Here is a 20,448-nt window from a genome sequence, read left to right as displayed (position 1 = left end):
ATTGTCTACAAAGGAAAATTGAACAAGGCACACAAGAAGACACACTGCCTTTTTGTCTGCTCAATTTGTCAAAAGTCAAATTTAACAAAACACCTAAACACACATGGAGACAAATCGTTCAGCTACATAGCGTATGATAAACTATTCAATTTTAACAATCAAGTTAAGAGATAAGTGTTTTAGTGGGGAGCAGTGAACACTGAAGCTGCAAAATAAGATGAAGAGACAAAGGCTGTCTTCGGCATCAGTGACTCCTTCACTCCGAATTTCTGAATGATTGAAAAAAGAATGAAAAGATGTTGGCAAAGTGATTTGTCTACAAGTGCACATGTTCCCTTTGAACAAGAATGTGTTGAAAACAATGGGATTATAGTCTAATTGCGGCCTCATTCGACTAACAGAGGTGAAAGCAATTGACTTTTGCATCTACCGTGAATAATTTTTTGTGCGGCAAATGATTTTCCTACTGTACTGTTCACTAGGCAGCCCTCCTGAAATAGATTTTTTTTTATCGGGTTTGGATCAGATAATTAATACTTACTCTTCAGGCTTGACCGATTACAATATTTTGCAGAAAATAGTCCTGATAACAGAAGAGTTTCTATGGAATGAATTTTTAAAAAATGGAACCCAATTATCTAGTCTTAATCAATTTGGTCCCCTTTGTTGCTTGATTATGGCGTTTTCACTTAAAAATGCATGAAATTAGTTGGAAGTTTGTTTACCCATTTTTTTCATAAAATACATATATTGTGTAGATTAAGCAATGAAAGGGATGAATACAAAAATCTTATTAAATCCAATTATTCAGTGGCCAGAAAAAGTCCCATTCTCAATCAAAATATGTGATTGTACAACGCATTTTCAAGTAATATTGTAAAGTGGTAAAAATTAAATGGAATACAATTTTTTTCTAATGTTGAGCAACACACATTTTTCATCTTGTTCTAAAGGCATCGTTTGATTCAACTGTGCTGTCTCAGTCTGAACACTGGGAGGCACCACCAAAAGAGCTACCTCACTTAGAAAAAGGAATAAAGAAGGCACCATGAAGAGTTCTGGCATCATGTTGACTTTATACTGTAGCATTGTGTGCTGAGCTGTAAATAAAGTGAATAAAAAAAGAAAGACCAGACTGATTCTTTAGATTACAATGCTGTCTGTCCGCTTGTTTGTCATATTTTCAGAAGCCTTTTTGACAATTTGCTGCATCACACATTTTCCAGGCTATCAATAGGTATTTTGTCCTAGCGTGGTAGCCATAGCATGACCACGAACAGGGCCGACTTTTTGCGCATGCGTACTACATATTATGTATCCACTGTACACCGTGGCTTGGACACGCGGTTCACAAAATAATTCTTCTCGAATTAATCCTGACCAGAATAAAATCTCGACACATTACGTCCGTAACTACTGAACTGGACTAAACTGTAATAAATGCAATTTTTGTGTCCATATAAACTCGTCTGGATGCCCGTTGAAGCTTCTCTGGCTAACTTAGCTTAGCCTGTTCGCAGCTAACAAAGAGACACGTCTGTTTGCAACATACCGCAGAGAAGACAAGTGACTGTAAAGTGTTGTTATTGTCGTGTGAAAATGTGTGCACAAAAGACCGAAGAGTCCAATGAAGAATTTTGTGAAACAGAAGAGGACATCAAGCCTCAACGTCATCATTGTAAGTTGGAACCTCGAGTTGTGTTAGTTTTTTTTACACAGGTTTTGTTCATTCATTCTCGCTTGATTTCATAAGTACGTTCTCTCATTATTATCGCTTTACTTTACATTTACTAACGATACGTTGGCAATCAAATCGACGTGATCTTTACACCATCAAAACATACAATGATATGCTCCGATTGCTTTATATCAGGTACTACTTCTTCTTTGCGTGGAGCGCGTCGTAAAATCAACGTCTGATTGTAAATCCGAGACAGACGCGATGCTTGCCCGTTTGCATACCCATTCAAGTTTTAATTCGTATTGCTGTTCAGCAGTAATCTGTCAATTTTTCAGCAATACAAATGTTCTTAACTCGCTCTTGCACACATTTTCACATGATAATAACCACACTTTAGACTTAATGTCTGCTGCACTTGAGAGCCTTCGTCGTACACCAAGACGCGTTTATCCGGACACAAGCGATTTAATGGGCTACGTTGTACACCATTAAAGAGATCGACGTAGTGTGTCAACCAAAACCAACATACCCTTGCTGTCACCAGACAAAGATCTAGCGAACATTCTTCACCCATTCACACACAGTCATTCTATGACTCCAGGCTCTTGGCATAATAAGTGTCAGCACTCTTCATTACAATCAAGCAGAGCTGGGCACTTTTCTTCCAGTCAGCTGAAACATAGAAAACATGGACATTTCACCTTTATTCCAATAGACTCTTTCAGCTCATCTTACTCAAAGTATGATCTTAAACATTGGCAAAAAGTTCAGACACAATAATACACAATGGCAAAGCCACAGCATGAAACTTGACTGAGCAAAGCTTGACTGAAGCAATGTTTCTTTTGTTGTGCAGACTTCAGTGAAGAAGATCTTGGTCATGAGCTGCAGGAGCCAGAGTCCCCCCAAATAAAAGAGGAGGAGGAGCCAGAGCCTCCTCACATTAAAGATGAAGAGCAGGAGGGTGAAATCACCAAGTTTCCATTGACTGGTGTCAGTGTGAAGAGTGAAGGAGGTGATGGAGAGCACTTTGGAGGATCACAATCTGACGGTCTCTTGGCTCCACTTTCAGAAGGTGACGACATGACATCACACTCTTCTGACGATGAGAATGATGATGATGATGGTGATGAACAGTCTAATGGTGATATGCCACGTCACGCTGACAACAATCGAGTGAAATGTTCTCAGTGTGACAAAACCTTTGTCAGCAAGTCATCCTTAAAAATACATGCAAGAACACACTCTGGAGAAAAACCCTTTGCCTGCTCAGTTTGTGGTAAAAGATTCGCTCATAAGGGACATTTAAAAATTCACACAAGAACACACACTGGGGAAAAACCTTATGTCTGCTCAGATTGTGGTAAAGCATTTTCTGTAAAAACAAGTTTAACACTCCACACGAGAACACATACTGGCGAGAGACCTTTTGTCTGCTTAGCTTGTGGCAAAAGATTCATTGATAAAGGGCATTTAACAACACACATAAGAACACATACTGAAGAAAAACCTTTTGCCTGTTCGGTGTGTGGTAAAGGGTTTTCTATAAAAGGAGAATTGAAAATACACACAAGAACACATACTGGGGAGAAACCCTTTCCCTGCTCAGTTTGCGGAACAAGATTCAGACAGAAAGGACATTTAAAAGCACACAGAAGAACACACACTGGGGAAAAACCTTTTCCATGCTCAATTTGTGAAAAAAGATTCACCCAAAAGAGACTTTTAATAGTACACACAAGAATGCACACGGGAGAAAATCCTTTTGCTTGCTCGGGATGTGAAAAAAGTTTCTCTCAAAAGAGACTTTTAATAGCACACAGAACAATTCACACTGGAGAAAATCCTTTTGCTTGTTCAGTTTGTTGTAAAACCTTTACCAGAAAGGAAGATTTAACAAGGCACACGACAACACACTCTGGAGAAAAACCTTTTGCTTGTTTTGTTTGTGGTAAATCATTCTCTCGAAAGGATAGATTAACAAGGCATACAAGAACACACTCGGGAGAAAAAGCTTTCGCCTGCTCAGTTTGTGGTAAAAAATTTTCGACAAAGGAAGATTTGACAAGGCACTCAAGAACACATTCTAGAGAAAAACCTTTTGCCTGCTCAGTTTGTGGTAAAACATTCTCTGCAAAAGGCAACTTAAGAAAGCATTCAAAAACACACTCTGGAGAAAAACCTTTTGCCTGCTCAGTTTGTGGTAAGAAGTTCACTGTAAAGAAAAGCTTAGCAATGCACACAAGGACACACACCGGAGAATATCCTTTTGTCTGCTTTGTTTGTAGTAAAAGATTCACTGATAAGGGACATTTCACAGCACACACCAGAACACACACTGGAGAGAAACCCTTTTCTTGCTCAGTTTGTGACACACAATTCAGACAGAGGAGTCATTTAATAGCACATAGAAGAACACACACTGGGGAAAAACCTTTTCCTTGCTCAATTTGTGGTAAAAAATTCACTCGGAACTCAGATTTAACAAGACACACAAAAACACACACTGGAGATAAAGCATTTAATTGCAGTGTATGTGACAAAAGATTCTCTCGCAAGGATCAAGTTAAAATACACAAGTGTGCTAGTGATAAGAGCAGTTGAAAATCGTTGCTCTGAATAACATGTAATCGTCCCTAATAAATATGTATGGCCCGAACAGATTTTGTGCAACAAATAATTGTATCGGTTTTGCAAGTCCTTAGAGGCCTAATCTAACAATTTGCGACTGCACTGCTCACTCGGTACCTCTCCTTAAGCACATATTTCTTCTATTTTTTTTTCATCATAAATGAATTCTTAACTTGCATATGACCGTTGAAGAGAAAGAAAGATGGGTTGGATTCCAAAAGACTTTGTTCGTCCTGCTCCTTTTCCGACATGAGCTTTCCTACCATTTTGTTTGGAGGATATAATATAAAATAAGCTATGTATGTATGTTTCTCTGTATTTTATTGTAAAATGCCATTACCTGAAATAAATAAAATAAAATAATCATCCGACTTCCCCAATATTTATGAAGTTGGGATAATCTGTAAGACCGAAAACAATGGTTTGCAAATCCTTTTCTACCAGAAATGGTGGTTAACCTCCCTAGATTGGTGCTGTGGAAAAAAAAAACTTCCAGAATGCCTTGCTCTGAGATGCATGCAAGTGACCTATTGGCATTCGAAAATGAGTCAGCGTAGAAAAAGGGTGGAGCAATGTAGGCTACGAAAGTATGCTTCGAAGCAGCCCTCGCTCACGACCCGTCTCCATGGAAATGAAGGCCAGACTTCAACGGTAGATTTCAAGGCTGCATGATTTGGACACCAGCGTGGGGTCGAAGCACGCCGGAAGTTGCGCCATGTGACCGACAAATGCAGCCGACTCCGGCCTTCCTGTGTGGAGTTTGCATGTTGTTCCTGTGCCTGGGTGGGTTTTCTCCGGATACTCCGGTTTCCTCCAGTATTTCAAAAACATGCATGGTAGGTTGATTGGACACCCTAAAATTTCCCTTATGTTTGTTTGTGAGCGCTGATGGATGTTCGTCTTTGTGTGGCCTGCGATTGGCTGACAAGCAGTTTAGGGTGTACCCCGCCTACTGAATTTCTGTTAAGTATTAAACCTGGGTGTACAAAGTTTCATTTTTTTACATACTGTGTATATTTTTTTCATGTATGTATATTTTTCGTGTATAAACGAACCAACGATTTATGTTGTAATATTAGTTATTGATAAAATAATTTCTCCTAAAGAAATACAAAGTAAACAAACAATAACATACATTAAGGTCGTTTTTTTAAGGTAACAATTTGTGTGTATAATTGTAATGACTAAATGGTCACCCAGAGTTAATCATTAGCGAATCAATATTTTCTCAAATGAACACTGTGATTAGCTCAATCTAATTGATAAGATTCATCTAATTAAAATAATAATCACTGTACATCACAGTACCTGTTCTCACGTAAAGCATTTGTAAAGAATTCCAAGACGAGGCCTCTGGGGGAGAGGCCCTTTGGCCTCGTCAAGGAAAGAATACCCACAGTGGAATTCCTACACCCCGGTTGTTGTCATGTTTACAGGTGATATTGTGTCCAAATGAAATCCTGATACCTTAAATTTGTCTTTGATTCTTTAATATGACATTACCCCTTTCTAATGCATTAGCATTGTGCAGGCTGCGGCGTCATTGGTATTTTGTCCTTTCCGGTCGCCATACTATTGTATCAAAGATGGCCGACCTGTTGCGCATGCGTACTGCAGTTCGTGTAGGCACCCCAGATCGCGACTTGGACACGCGTTTCGCGAAATCATTCTTCTCGAATTGCTTCTGAACGGACAAACACATCGTACGCGCATAATTGTTTTACTGGACTTAAACGTCATAAATGAAATCTAGGTGTCCGGATAAACTCGTCTGGGTGCACATTAAAGCTTCTCTGGCTAACTGACCTTGCTAGCCGCTAACAAAGAAGTGCGTCTGTTTGCAACACATCGCCAAGAAGAGATTAAGTGAGTGTAAAATGTTGTGATTATCGAGTAAAATGTTTACAAGAAAGGTAGAGGAGTACAAGGAGGAACTTAGTGCAACTAAAGAGGACAACGAGCGACAACAACTACTGGACCCGCTTTGCAAGTTGGAACCTCGAGTTGTCTTTCACAGAGCAGGTTTGTTCTTAACTGTTTTACCAGTCAGAATTCACCATTTGATCTTATTCTCTTTGATCTATTCCTGCTGTAACACACCAAACATGTAACATGTTTTGATCTCAGGTTTTGGACAGGGGTGATACAGGTTTGGCCACCGTGTGCAAGTCTGATATTACTCCCCGTTGTCCAAGGAACAGTTAGCGACTTTGTGTGGATGCTCAGATGTATGGAATATTAGGGGAACATTGGATACAATATACACAAAGTCTAAGTCACAAGACTAAGCAATTCTTGACTTTAGCAACACGTGTGTTTGTTTTCTTGGTTTCTGCAGACCTCAAAGAAGATCTTTGTGATGAACAGCAGGAGTCGGTCTCTCCTCACATTAAAGAAGAAGAGCAGGAGGACAAAATCACCAAATTTCCATTGACAAGTGTCAGTATAAAGAGTGAAGAAGCTGATGGAGAACACTGCGGAGGATTCCAATCGGACGGCCTCATGCCGCCACTTTCAGATGGAGATGACTTCACGTCACGGTCTTCTGACACTGACGACGACGATGATGATGAAGGTGATAAGACATGGCGCACTGAATATAGACGAGTGAATCTTTCTCAGTGTGCCAAAATATTTGTGAACAGCTCAAAATTGAAAGGACACACAAAAACGCACACTGGGGAGAAACGCTTTGTCTGCTCAGTATGTGGTAAAACATTTTCTAGGAATGCAAATTTAACAAGCCACTCAAGAACACACACTGGGGAAAAACCTTTTGCCTGCTCTGTTTGTGGTCGAGCATTTTATGTCCAAACAAGTTTAACAATGCACACAAGAACACACACTGGTGAGAAACATTTTGTTTGCTCAACTTTTGGTAAAACATTTTATACAAATACAAATTTAACAAGGCATGCAAGAACACACATTGGAGAAAAACCTCTTGGCTCTTCACTATGTGATAAATCTTTTAACACAAATAAAGATTTAACAATGCACTCAAGAACACACACTGGAGAAAAACCTTATGCGTGTTCATTTTGTGGTAAAACATTTTATACAAATAAAGATTTAACAAGGCACACAAGAACTCATAGAGGAGAAAAACCTTTTGCCTGTTCAATATGTGATAAAGGGTTTACGACAAAAGGTGACTTAAAAAAGCACAATAGAACACACACAGAGGAAAAACCTTTTGCTTGCTCAGTTTGTGGGACAAAATTCAGACATATGTCAACGTTAAAAGCACACAGAAGAACACATACTGGAGAAAAACCTTTTCATTGCTCAGTTTGTGGAAAAAGATTCACTCAAAAGAGGCTTTTAATAATACACACAAGAATGCACACCGGTGAAAATCCTTTTGCTTGCTCAGTTTGTGGTAAATCTTATACTAGAAAAGAATATTTAACAAGGCATACGAGAGCACACTCTGAAGAAAAAACTTTTTCCTGTTCTGTTTGTGATAAAACATTCTCCACAAAAGAATATTTAAGGAGGCACATGCGAACACACTCTGGAGAAAAAACATTTGCCTGCTCAGTTTGTGGTAAAACATTTCTTACAAAGGAAGATTTAACAAGACACACAAGAGCACATTCTGGGGAAAAACCCTTTGCTTGTTCAGTTTGTGGTTAAAACCTTCGCAAGAAAGGACTATTTAAAAAACACACACAAGAACACACTCCGGGCATAAACCTTTTGCCAGCTTAGTTTGTGATAAAAGATTCATTCAAGAGGATCATTTGGTAAAACATGAGAAAACACACTGAAGGTTGCTCAGGTGTTTGTAATGATTCAATCTGAACATAAAAAATTGCCTCAAATATCCATACAGAAAAAAAACAGCTGTAAACACAAGATTTTATGAAAGCATGCGCGAGGGAGAATTGTTTCCATTAATATTTAATCAGAAAACAAAACGTCACTACACAAACACCATACAGTTAACATATTTACAATCAGTGGCATTGGCTGAATATTGTATTCCATGAATACATAAGTGAACATAGATCCAAGGTTTGAATGCCTTTTGCAATCGTGGTGTGTCTCAGGGTCTTAATCTATTGTTTGACTTCACTTTCACAAATGAGTGGTTTTAAATCATTTTATCAACATTTGTGTATGTATTTGCCCTTTAACCAACAACTTTTTATAAATCTTTTATTTTTTTTGGCCCAAGTGAAAAGGCAATGGAGGACAGCAATATATGTTCAAAGCAAAAGGAAAAACTGGGGTTCCATAGAAGCGAACAGAAATAAAATCCTATACTTCTTTATATATATTTTTTTTAAAGAATGGGCAATTGTAAAATCAACGCATTACATTTTTAGGCAAACTTCACAAAAACAACGATTAGTATATCTACTCACAATTGCTTACATTATTGTAGACTTTGGGTAGAATCTGTGAATGAGTCTAAAATTATTCTTTTTAAGAGCCTTTTCACTGTACCTTATTTTCGTAATTTCGTAGTTCGATATGTTTCTTGTTTTTTTTGCTTTTAAATGTTTCATTATTTTTTTGTCTGAAATGTGTTTGAATGTTGTCTATGAATGCTCTTTTTTTGTGAGCTACCATTTATCAATTGGTGTGCTTTTGATTGCGTGAAGCACGTTGATTGTCTTTGTGTATGAAATGCGCTTTTTAAATAAAGCCGCCTTTCCTAAAGGTACGTCTTTCATTTTATTATTAAGCTCATATTTTATATCATTGATCTCCTGTTAAAGCCAGCCTCGTTTTCAAAGTCCTTAGTTAATTCTTCCAAACATGTCAATATTTATCCGTCTGTCTGTCCGCTCGTCCGTCAATCTAAAATACATTTCACGTTGCGATTTTTTTACGCATACGTATTATGCAGGCACCTAAACGTATTTCGTCCTCGTTTAGTTGCCATAGAATAAGAACAAAAGATGCCCGACCTGTTGCGCATGCGCATTGCAGATAGTGTAGCGCCTCAGATCGTGTCTTTGACTTGCACGTCACTTAATAATTTCTATCGAATTACTACTGAACGGACTAAAGCCCCGACACTTGGCCTAAAACAGAATTAATTAAATCTTCGTGTCCGGATAAACTCGTCTAGGTGCACGTTGAAGCTTCTCTGGCTAAATTATCTTAGCCTTCTCGCAGCGAACAAAGCGACAAGTTTTGTTAGCAACACATCGCTAAGAAGAGCTCGAGTGAGTTTTAAGCGTTGTGAAAATGTGTGCTAGAAAGATAGCAGAGTACAAGGAAGCGCTTGGTGCAGCAAAAGAGGATATCAAGCCACAACGACACCTCTGTAAGTTGGAACCTAAAATTGTCTTTCACAGAGTTTGTTCGAATCTGTTCCACCACAACAATTCATATGAAAGATTACAAGGAATATGTAAAAATTGGCGACTCCACAAACTCGACTACCTCTAAAGAAAAGATAACTAAACCTGCGCAACACGCTCACACGAGACAGTAAACATTGGCAAGGTATCAATTACATTACTTCCTGGATGCGGGTAAAAGTTGGCCGGATGTTCGACATTCGTGAGTTCTTGCACTCTTTTACTCAGTCTTATAGCTACATTAGCCGACTAATTTATATGTATCATGTGTAGGAAAATTCGTGTCGATCCGCGACATTACTGCGCTGGCCCAATTGACTCGAATGTATAAACGTTAACTCAACATATTTTGCTTTCTTTAGCAGAAAATAATCATCCAACTCAACTCAACGTCTTTCCTATAGCGGCCCAAGACGGTGTATGACAAATAGATTAAGTTCAGCATCAAACAATGCAGCCACAAACACAGCAATAATAGGCCAATGACACCCTTTGTCTGTATTTTACTGCCTGGGATATTTCTGTCTGATATCTTCATCACAAATGCAGACAGGGTGGACTTGTATGAAAGGTCAGACTTGTTAGAAACAATAATACACAACATTATGGTCACAACGTGAGACTTGACTGAGCAAAGCTTGACTTTGTCAACCTGTGCCTTTGTCTTTTTATGTCTTGCAGACTTCAGTGAAGGATATATCCATCCTGAGCATCAGAGGCCAGATTCTCCACAAATTAAAGAGAGGGAAAAGCGAAAGACCTCATACATTAAAGAAGAAGAGCAGGAGGACGCTATCACCAAGTCTCCATTGAATGGAGTTTGGGTGAAGAGCGAAGAAGGAGATGGAGAACACTGTGGAGGATTCCAATCAGACAGACTCTTAGCTCCCCTTTCCGACTCTGATATCACGTCACACTCTTGTGACTATGATGATGATGATCATGATGAACACTCTAAAGGTGCTGTGACTGGCAACAGACGAGTGAAATGTTCTCATTGTGACAAAACATTTATCAACAAGTCATCCTTGAAAGTACACACAAGATCACACACTGGAGAAAAACCTTTTGCCTGCTCAGTTTGTGGTAAACGATACTCCTGGAAAGGACATTTAACGAGACATACAAGAACACACACTGGGGAAAAACCTTTTGCGTGCTCAGTGTGTGATAAAACATTTTCTGTAAAGACAAATTTAACAATGCACTCAAGAACACACACTGGTGAGAAACCTTTTTCCTGCTCAATTTGTGGGAAAACGTTTTCTTTAAAAACAACTTTAACATTGCACACAAGAACACACACTGGTGAGAAACCTTTTCTCTGCTCAGTTTGTGGTAAACGGTTTCCTATAAAAGGTGAATTAAAAAATCACGCAAGAATACACACTGGGGAAAAACCTTTTGCATGCTCAGTTTGTGCTAAACAGTTTTCCGTAAAACGTCAATTAAAAAAGCACACAAGAAGACACACCGGGGAGAAGCGCTTTGTCTGCCCAGTTTGTGGTAAAACATTTTATAGAAATACCGATTTAACACGGCACGCAACCACACACACTGGGGAAAAACCTTTTGCCTGTTCAGTTTGTGGTCAAACATTTTCTCTAAAGACAAGTTTAACAACGCACATGCGAACACACACTGGGGAAAAACCTTTTGTCTGCTCAGTTTGCGGTCGAGCATTTTCTGTAAAGACATATTTAACGTTGCACTCAAGAACACACACTGGTGAGAAACCTTTTGTTTGCTCAATTTGTGGTAAAACATTTTCGAATAAAAAAGATTTAACAAGGCACTCTGTAACACACACTGGAGAAAAACCTTATTCCTGCTCAGTATGCAATAAAGGGTTATCTACAAAAGGTGCCTTGAGGAAACATACAAGGACACACACTGGGGAAAAGACCTTTGCCTGCTCAATTTGCGATACAAGATTCAGACATATGGTAAATTTAAAAGCGCACAAAATAACACATTCTCGAGAAAAACCTTTTGCCTGTTCTGTTTGTGGTAAAACCTTTGCTAGAAAGGACTATTTAACAAAGCACACACGAAACACACACTCTGGAGAAAAAACTTTTGCCTGCTTAGGTAATTTGTGAGAAAAGATTCATCAAGCGGAGCATTTGATAAAGTACAAGAAAACACTGAAGTAAATTTCAATTGCTTAAGTTTGTAGTAAAAGATTGAGTGATCATCGGGCCTATTAGAATTCTCATTTTTGCCCTTTCCTATTAAATATTGTCTGGACTGATTTTGTGTGGTAATGCTCATTCATGTTTTTATGTTTATTCGCTTCACTCATGACATTTTTTTGGTAAGACGTTGGTTTATTGTATTATTTTCCCAAGTTAATTTCACTTTTTGAGGTGATAAAAACCGTGTTCGCACTGATGATTTTAACTTATGTTTTTTTTATTTCAATTGTCTTCTAAAAAGGTGTAAGCTTGATAAGATGCGGCTTCACCCTATGCCTTTTTGGTTGGCTTTGTTTACCTGTTCAATTCTTTATTCACATTTTTTACTGAAGGTAATTCAATAAGAATGAATAAATAATTCAGCAAGGTATTGTTTTTTTTTTAACAGTGACTTTGTTACTTCTCTAGAGTGATCCTGGACGTTTGCATAACAGTGAGTGCATCATCTGATATGGATGAGTCACACGCCATGCGAAATTGAGAAAAAATGACAGGCAAATAACAACATAAACAATACTTGTCTGCGATAAAAGAACCAACAACTTTAATATACGTAAGAGACACAATGATGGTGTAAAAGGGTGTTAAAGAAAACGACATAACCAGGAAAAATATAACAATTTGCCACTCGGTACATGGTACATTATTTCCCAATGCATGCGCATTGAGTAGTGGCGTAAGGCACTATGTACATTTTTTGTCCTAGTGCATTGCCGTAGCTCGTACGCTCTCTATCGCATACGTCATTTGCGCATGCGTACTATCGATTGTTTTGACGCCGACCATGCTTGGACACGCGCTTCACTAAACATTCCTCCTGGATTAGTACTAAACCTACCCGAGACTCGACACGGCATTTCCATCCACTCTTATCTGGTCTAGAACACCATTAATGGTATACTCGTGTCCGGATGAACTTGTCTGGGTGCACGTTGTAGCTACTCCGGCTAACTTAGCTTAGCTTACAAGCTAAGAAGGAGACGAGTTTATCAGCTACACATCGCAAGGAAGAAATCCAGCGATTGTAAAGTGCTGTGTGATTCGCGTGAAAATGTGTGAAAGAAATACTGTGGAACACAAGGAGGAACTTTGTGCAACAAAAGAGGACAACGAGCGTGAAAGTCACCCACTGGACGCTCTTTGCAAGTTGGAACCGCCAGTTGTCTTACAATTACACAGAGCAGGTTTGTTCACTTACTCGCACTTGTTTACCAACTGCTTAAAAAGTTATTGTATTTATATGTTTTGGAATCGTTGTTAGCGTTTTAGGTTACATTCGTGTATGACATTAAATTGGGCTACATTCGTGTATTTTGACGTCGGCATAATGCCGATTTTGAGTTGTCTTGATGCATCGTGAGCCGTGTCGTGTGACATAAATTTCTGTTTATCTTGCCCCAAAGTAAAATGCGCTACACAAATAATAAAGTTGTCTTGTATAGTATTGTATAGTGTGACACATCCTACGTCGTCCTACGATTGGTTACGTGGCTGTGCCCTCCTATGATTAATGCATTATGCATTTTGCTGCCTATTTCTGTCTGAAATCTTCATCACAAAGTAGGATAGGCTTCCATGTAAAAAACAAACTATAACTGCTGAAAATAATGTACACATATCGCCTCAAGGGCACCATTTCTTTTATAGTTGATGTCATACTTGGTTACACAAATGTTTCTGCATTTAGTTCCTCCAGGTGTGCACAAACTACAGATAACTCAAAATGATAATAATAAAAAAATTATTCATTATCCATAGAAGGTTTTCAGTATCAGCTTGAAAATTTTTTTTGTACATGCCTAATCTTTTATGTCTCAGTGTATTTTGTTGGTCATCCAGGTCATGACAATTTGTAAAGGTCTGAGTGAAGCCAACTGGACTATTGTTTGCTAAAGACATTTCACCTTTATTTCAATTGACTTCTTCAGTTCTATTGCGTTACTCATTGCCAAATATTGCTAAAACATTTTAGAAATAATCATAGGCAATGTCAAAGTCTCAACATGAAACTTTGCTGAGCAAAGCTTGAATTAAATAACGTGTTTGTCTTTATGTGTCCTGCGGACATCAATGAAGAATATATCCATCCTGAGCAGCAGGAGCCCGAGTCCCCACAAAGTAAAGAGGAGAAAAAGCCAGCAACCCCACACATTAAAGAAGAAGAGCAGGGGGATGCTATCACTAAGTTTCCATTGACTGATGTCTCTGTGAAAATTGAAGATGATGATGGAGACCACTGCGAAGGATCACAAACAGATGGCCTCATACCGCCACTTTCAGATGGTGATAGCATGACGTCACATTCCTCTGACACTGACGATGATGATGATGATGAACACTCAAGAGGGGATGTGACACGTCACACTGGCAATCAACGTGTGAAATGTTCCCAGTGTGACAAAACTTTTTTCAGCAAGTCAAACTTGAAAAAACATACAATCACACACACTGGGGAAAAGCCTTTTGCCTGCTCAGTTTGTTTAAAAAGATTTTCTCTAAATGATAGCTTAAAAAGACACACAAGAACCCACACGGGAGAAAAACCTTTTAGCTGCTTAGCTTGCGGCAAAAAATTTACTCAAAGATGGACTTTAACTGCTCATACAAGAACACACACTGGGGAAAAACCTTTTTCCTGCTCAGTATGTGGTAAACGGTTTTATGTAAAAAGTGAATTAAAAAAACACACAACAACACACACTGGGGATAAACGCTTTGTCTGCTCAGTTTGTGGTAAAACATTTTATAGAAATAAAGATTTAACAAGCCACATAAGAACACACACTGGAGAAAAACCGTTTGCCTGCTCAGTTTGTGGTCAAACATTTCCTGTAAAGCAAAATCTAACAAGGCACACAAGAACACACACTGGCGAGAGACCTTTTTCATGCTCAGTTTGTGGTCAAACATTTTCAGGAAAGCAAAATCTTACAACACACGCAAGAATACACACTGGTGAGAAACCTTTTGTTTGCTCAATTTGTGGTAAAGGTTTCTCCAGGAAGAGACATTTAACAAGCCACACAAGAAAACACACTGGGGAAAAACCTTTTGCCTGCTCAGTTTGAGCTAAAACATTTACATACTACAAATCCAGATTTAGCAAGGCACACAAGAACACACTTGCGAGGAGAAAATGTTCAGTTTCAAACTTGTGAGAAAAACGATCCATGTTTCCATTGCCTGCTCTAACCGTACTATAAAATGGGCTGTTTTAGCAGATCGGTTTTGTACATACAATGCAAACTCAATCACAAACTCCTTTTTAGGTTTCGTTAGTCAAAAATGCCATGCAGGTGACATGTACAGTCAGTGATAATGACTGAAAATTGTATTGTATAAATACATAACAGAGGACATTGATCCAAATTTTGATTGCCCTTCATATTCTTGGAAGTTCTCATGGTCCTAAAATATTGTTAAACTTCATTTTCAAAACTGCCAATGAGTGGTTTTCGATCATTTTATCAATTATTGTGTATTTTCCATTTAACAAAAAATGTAATACATTAGGGCGAGTGGTTAGTACAATGGCCACACAGTGCTGAGGTTGTGGGTTCCGGCTCCGGCCTTGCTGTGTGGAGTTTACATGTTCTCCCCGTGCCTGCGTGGGTTTCCTCCGGGTAGTCCGGTTTTCTCCCACATTCCAAAAACATGCATGGCAGGTTGATTGGACACTCTAAATTGCTCTTCGATATGAGTGTGAGCGCGGATGGTTGTTCTATGTGTGCCTTGCGATTGGCTGGCAACCAGTTCAGGGTGTTCCCCGCCTACTGCCAGAAGATAGCTGTAATAGGCTCCAGCACCCCCCCTTTTTTTGTCACAAGTGGATCTTCAAGGAAGGCAAGCTATATCTGTTCAAAACAAAAGGAAAAACGGAGTTCTATACAAACAGATATGAAATTATGTCTTTCTTTGTGTGATTTGTTCCATAATGGGGAATACTAAAATCAATGAAAACATTTTTAGGGTTTCTTCAGAAAACAATTAGTATCTTTCACTTTTTTTGGTGTGAGTGTGTGTGCATTGTTTGTAGAAACGCTTAGACGCATGGGGAGGATCTGTGAAATATTTAGAAACAAATTCTTTTTAAAATCCATTTCGTATACAGTAGGTTCTTTTCATCATTTTAGAGATCATTATCTTTCTGCTTTGCTTTGAAAAGTCTTGAAGTGTTTCGTTTGTGAATGATTTTAGGTGTTGTGCTTTCGTTGTGTGAAGCACATTGATTCATCTTGTGAATGAAATGTACTCTATAAATAAAGCTGCCTTGCCTACAGATATGTCTTGAATTTTATTTTTAAGATCATATTTTGCAGGTAAAGTCCGCAAGCTACCCACTTTTATCCAATTTTTAGAGCAGTGATTCTCATCTGGTGGGTTGGGACCCAAAAGACGGTCATGAATTCATTATTTAAAAAAATATAGAGTAGTATTCACTGTAATTATGAGGTCACTAATGCATTATTTTGTGTTTAAAATAATGATATACATATTATAAAAGGCAACAATACATTTTTGTTGTTGACTTACTATACATAAAATTGGTTCGTGACATAGTGACAATAGGAAAATGTGTGTCCCAGGCTGACAACAGTTGAGAAGTGCTGCTTTAGAGGACCTAAATTCTCAATGGTTGAAAACGAATGCAAAGGAAGGAATTTCCACCGTGACAACATAATGTATAAAATGGATGACGTAATTTTTTCACACGATATAACCACGAAATCTCACTCATTTTGGCACGGGTCTCTTTTGAGTGAACGTCCCTTGGTTAAAGTAGCAACTTTTCCCATTTTCCATATAAAAGTGAGCAATTCCTTTTTGGGGTTAGCTTCGGTGATTGAGATATCTTTTTTAAAAGGAGCATTTTTTTTCCCCATGACTTCCTTTCACTCTCTGAGGTGTTTAATTTTATGTTGTAATTTGTGTTCCCATTCATGCGCATGGCATAGGCACAAAATTTGTCCTATTGTAGTAGCCGTAGATTAAATATGGTCGACCTGATGCGCATGCGCAATGCAGGTTGTTTTGGCTCCCGAGCCAGGCCAGATTGTGGCTCTGACTCGCGCATCACTAAATGATTCTTTATGAATTACTGCTGACCGGACTAATGCATCGACACAGTGTCTGCATCACTATTTTATCGGATCACAACAAAATCAATTGGATCTTTGTGTCCAGATAAACTCGTCTGGATGCGCATTGATGCTTCTCTTGCTAACTTAACTTAGCTTGCTTGCTGCTCACAAAGAGACTGGTTTTATTTGTAACACGTCCCTATGAAGGGATCAAGTGAGTGTAAAGTGTTATGATTATCGCGTAAAAATGTGTACAAGAAAAACAGCCGAGTACAAGAAGGAACTTTGTGGGAGTGAAGATGACATCAAACCTCAACGTCACCTTTGCGAGTTTGAACCTCGATTTGTCTTACACAGAGCTGGTTTGTTTACATCTTACTCTGAATCGTTTGCTAACTACTTAAACATGTAACTTAAAACACAAGGCTTGAAATACTTTTTTTTTTCCATTGCAGTTTCCAATTTTATTACAATGCACTGAATAGCCAAATTGAGCTTAATAGATGTTTCATTTTTCCGATAAATTCACCGCAGAAACTGACTGGTTGGTTGATCACACGCATGTTAATGTGCTAGCGTCACCGATGCTATCTATGCTGCACCAGCTAGCTCGCAGTAAGATTCATCTGGTTGCTAGTGCAGCTAAACACAATTTGGTATCACTCACAATTCAGTAATAATCCCCTCCATGGTGATGAAGAAGCCACACTTCACAAAGTGTAGGCTAGGGTTACGCTAAAGTTTTTTTAAGTCTCAGGAAGCAGCCAGGCATGGATGTCCAGGATTCAAAAAACAGTAAATCATTCAGCCCTATTGTGTAGATCGTCTGTCATCCAGGTCATGGTAATTTGCAACGGTTGAGTCAAGACAACTGTTTGTTGATTTAATCAATTAATTCAGTTCTATTACCCTAAACATTGCCAAAACATTTTAGAAACAATAATATGCAACATCAAAGTCACCAGATGAAACTCGACTGAGCAAAGCTTGACTTTAACAACCTGTATGTTTGTCTCTTTGTGTCCTGCAGACAAGGAGCCAGAGTCCGTCCAAATTAAAGAGGAGGATGAGACGGAGGCCCCACATATTAAAGAAGAGCAGGTGGATGAAATCATCAAGTTTCCATTTACTGGTATCTGTGTGAAGAGTGAAGAATGTGATGGAGACCACTGTGGAGGGTCACAAACAGACGGCCTCATTCTGCCACTTTCAAATGAGGATGACATAACTTCAAACTCTTCAGACACTGATGACAACGATGATGAACACTTTAAAGGTGATATGACGTACACTGGCAATAGACGAGTGAATTGTTTTCAGTGTGACAAAACATTTTTCAACAAGTCTACCTTGAAAAAACACACACCGGGGTGAAACGCTTTGACTGCTCAGTTTGTGGTAAAATATGTTGTAGAAATTAATAGGGATGCAAGACAACTGTTGTTTTAGACTGATTCTACAAACCAATATGCTCACTCAAATATATCCGTTGTTGCGGCTTAAAAGAAAATACATATTTCAATATTGCTTCCTATTAATGTAGTGAAAGTGGAGGATGAGAAAATAATTGTGGCCAGTTGCATGTTACTTTCTGAACTTGTCCCTTCAGATGGTGAGGTGATGAGCAAGACTGGGAGTGAGGACTCCCTTCGGAATGGTAAACATTCGATGTTAACCACCAGAAACGTTTACTAATTGAATTCAAAACTCTCCAAATCTTCCTTCCATGAATGACTGATTTAAAGATATTTTTTGTACGTTATCCTGAATAAAGAATCCAAAAACAGAGACACTCAAAGATAGTGAAAGCATTAAACTCAATTTGCAGTTACCGGTAATTAATTCCGTTCTTTGCAGTGACTGAAATTATGATGGTTTATTTTCTATAACCAAAACGTTTTTGGAACAATAATACGGAAAATCAAAGTCACAACATGAGATGCGAATGAGAAAAGCTTAACTTATTTTCTTGTATCCTGCAGACCTCAATGAAGCAAATCTTGGTCCTGAGCAGCAGGCGCCAGAGTATCCACAAATTAAAGAGACCCCACGTTCAAAAGAAGATGAGCGGGATGATGACACCACCAAGTCTCCATTGACTGACGTCATTGTGAAAAGTGAAGGTGATGGCGAACACTGTGGAGGATCACAAACAGATGGTCTCATGCCACCACTTTCAGATGGTGACGACATGACGTCACACTCTTCTGACACTGACGACCACTATGATAAACACTCAAAAGGTGATATGACATGTCATACTGGCAATAGACGAGTGAAATGTTGTCAGTGTGACAAAACATTTGTCAATAAGTCATCCTTGAAAAGACATACAAGAACACACTCCGGGGAAAAACCTTTTACCTGCTCAGATTGTGGGAAAAGATTCTCTCTGAAGGCACATTTAACAACACACATCAGAACACACACTGGTGAGAAACCTTTTGTCTGTTCAGTTTGTGGCAAAACTTTTTATCGAAATGAAGATTTAACCAGGCACTCAAGAACACACACTGGGGAAAAACCTTTTGCCTGCTCTGTATGTGGTAAATGTTTTTCTACAAAAGTTGAATTAAAAAAACACACAAGAACACATACAGGGGAAAAACCTTTTGCCTGCTCAGTTTGTGGTCGAACATTTTCTGTAAAGACAAGTTTAACCATGCACACGAGTACACACACTGGAGAAAAACGTTTTTCATGTTCAGTATGCGGTAAAGGGTTTTCTACAAAGGTTGTCTTAAAAACACACTTAAGAACACACACTGGAGAAAAACCTTTTGCCTGTTCTGTATGTGATAAAGTGTTTTCTACAAACGGTCACTTAAAAACACACACGAGAACACACACTGGGGAAAAACCTTTTTCCTGCTCAGTATGTGGCAAAGGCTTTTCTACACAAGGTCACTTAAAAACACACTCAAGAACACACACCGGAGAAAAACCTTTTTCCTGTTCGGTATGTGATAAAGTGTTTTCTACAAACGGACACTTAAAATCACACACAAGAACACACACTGGGGAAAAACCCTTTCCCTGCTCAGTTTGTGGTGCAAGATTCAGACATAGCGGACATTTAAAAGCGCACAGAAGAATACACTCCGGAGAGAAACCTTTTGCCTGCTTAGTTTGCGATAAAAGATTCATTCAAGAGGAACATTTGATAGAACACGAGAAAACACACTGAAGAAACGTCTTCAGGATTGCTCAGTTTGTAGTAAAAGATTCAATGATCATCGGCGCTCTTGGGATTCTTGTTTTTTGCCAAGGACTTTTCCTTTCCTATCGGAACAAGATCATCTGGATGGACTTGGAGGCAATACTACAAATGCTTAAGAAATGTGCCTGCATGCAACCTTTAAACCACCTCTTGCAATGGTCTCTTCTGACCAACCTTTGCAACAGAAAACAATCGGCATTATTCCAAACCATTCATAGCAGCAATATTGAAATTACTTTAAATCAACAGGCCACCAATAAAGTTTGCGGCCTATGCGAAGATGCTTGTGAGTTTCATGTTAGAGAATTTTAAAATA

General features: G+C 38.7%; 3 protein-coding genes and 2 pseudogenes across 5 annotated transcripts; all 5 read left to right on the top strand.

Moving 5' to 3' along the window:
* Positions 1-1,325: 1,325 nt before the first annotated feature.
* Positions 1,326-4,026, top strand: LOC148337272 (uncharacterized; annotated as a pseudogene). The gene is made up of 2 exons (XR_015843178.1): positions 1,326-1,678; positions 2,538-4,026. The product of XR_015843178.1 is annotated as an uncharacterized LOC148337272 (transcript).
* Positions 4,027-5,544: 1,518 nt separating this feature from the next.
* Positions 5,545-8,950, top strand: LOC148337271 (uncharacterized). Its single transcript, XM_088296086.1, has 2 exons — positions 5,545-6,334; positions 6,651-8,950. Exons 1-2 carry the CDS (start codon positions 6,211-6,213, stop codon positions 7,949-7,951), a joined length of 1,425 nt encoding a protein of 474 aa, XP_088152212.1. The 5' UTR covers positions 5,545-6,210; the 3' UTR covers positions 7,952-8,950.
* A 311-nt stretch (positions 8,951-9,261) lies between these two features.
* Positions 9,262-12,089, top strand: LOC148337270 (uncharacterized; annotated as a pseudogene). Its single transcript, XR_015843177.1, has 2 exons — positions 9,262-9,596; positions 10,315-12,089. The product of XR_015843177.1 is annotated as an uncharacterized LOC148337270 (transcript).
* A 513-nt stretch (positions 12,090-12,602) lies between these two features.
* On the top strand, positions 12,603-15,033 carry LOC148337269 (uncharacterized). The gene is made up of 2 exons (XM_088296091.1): positions 12,603-13,015; positions 13,908-15,033. Exons 1-2 carry the CDS (start codon positions 12,883-12,885, stop codon positions 14,897-14,899), a joined length of 1,125 nt encoding a protein of 374 aa, XP_088152217.1. The 5' UTR covers positions 12,603-12,882; the 3' UTR covers positions 14,900-15,033.
* A 1,809-nt stretch (positions 15,034-16,842) lies between these two features.
* Positions 16,843-20,248, top strand: LOC148337268 (uncharacterized). Its single transcript, XM_088296081.1, has 4 exons — positions 16,843-17,274; positions 17,943-18,188; positions 18,522-18,569; positions 18,895-20,248. Exons 1-4 carry the CDS (start codon positions 17,160-17,162, stop codon positions 20,097-20,099), a joined length of 1,614 nt encoding a protein of 537 aa, XP_088152207.1. The 5' UTR covers positions 16,843-17,159; the 3' UTR covers positions 20,100-20,248.
* The last annotated feature ends 200 nt before the right edge of the window (positions 20,249-20,448 follow it).

Source organism: Idiotropiscis lumnitzeri, chromosome 5 (assembly GCF_059441095.1).
Source record: "Idiotropiscis lumnitzeri isolate Australia: NSW breed Sydney's pygmy pipehorse chromosome 5, RoL_Ilum_1.0, whole genome shotgun sequence".
In the NCBI taxonomy this organism is placed as follows: domain Eukaryota; kingdom Metazoa; phylum Chordata; class Actinopteri; order Syngnathiformes; family Syngnathidae; genus Idiotropiscis; species Idiotropiscis lumnitzeri.
This window is presented reverse-complemented; position numbering and strand designations above follow the sequence as displayed.

Bases quoted from the DNA above. Each gene is read 5' to 3' on its own strand.
- LOC148337271 (XM_088296086.1), top strand. From the start codon at position 6,211: ATGTTTACAAGAAAGGTAGAGGAGTACAAGGAGGAACTTAGTGCAACT. The intron at 6,335-6,650 runs GTTTGTTCTTAA...TGGTTTCTGCAG, and splicing joins AGTTGTCTTTCACAGAGCAG to ACCTCAAAGAAGATCTTTGT.
- LOC148337269 (XM_088296091.1), top strand. From the start codon at position 12,883: ATGTGTGAAAGAAATACTGTGGAACACAAGGAGGAACTTTGTGCAACA. The intron at 13,016-13,907 runs GTTTGTTCACTT...ACATCAATGAAG, and splicing joins CTTACAATTACACAGAGCAG to AATATATCCATCCTGAGCAG.
- LOC148337268 (XM_088296081.1), top strand. From the start codon at position 17,160: ATGTGTACAAGAAAAACAGCCGAGTACAAGAAGGAACTTTGTGGGAGT. The intron at 17,275-17,942 runs GTTTGTTTACAT...TGTGTCCTGCAG, and splicing joins ATTTGTCTTACACAGAGCTG to ACAAGGAGCCAGAGTCCGTC. The intron at 18,189-18,521 runs GTGATATGACGT...TTGTCCCTTCAG, and splicing joins CGATGATGAACACTTTAAAG to ATGGTGAGGTGATGAGCAAG.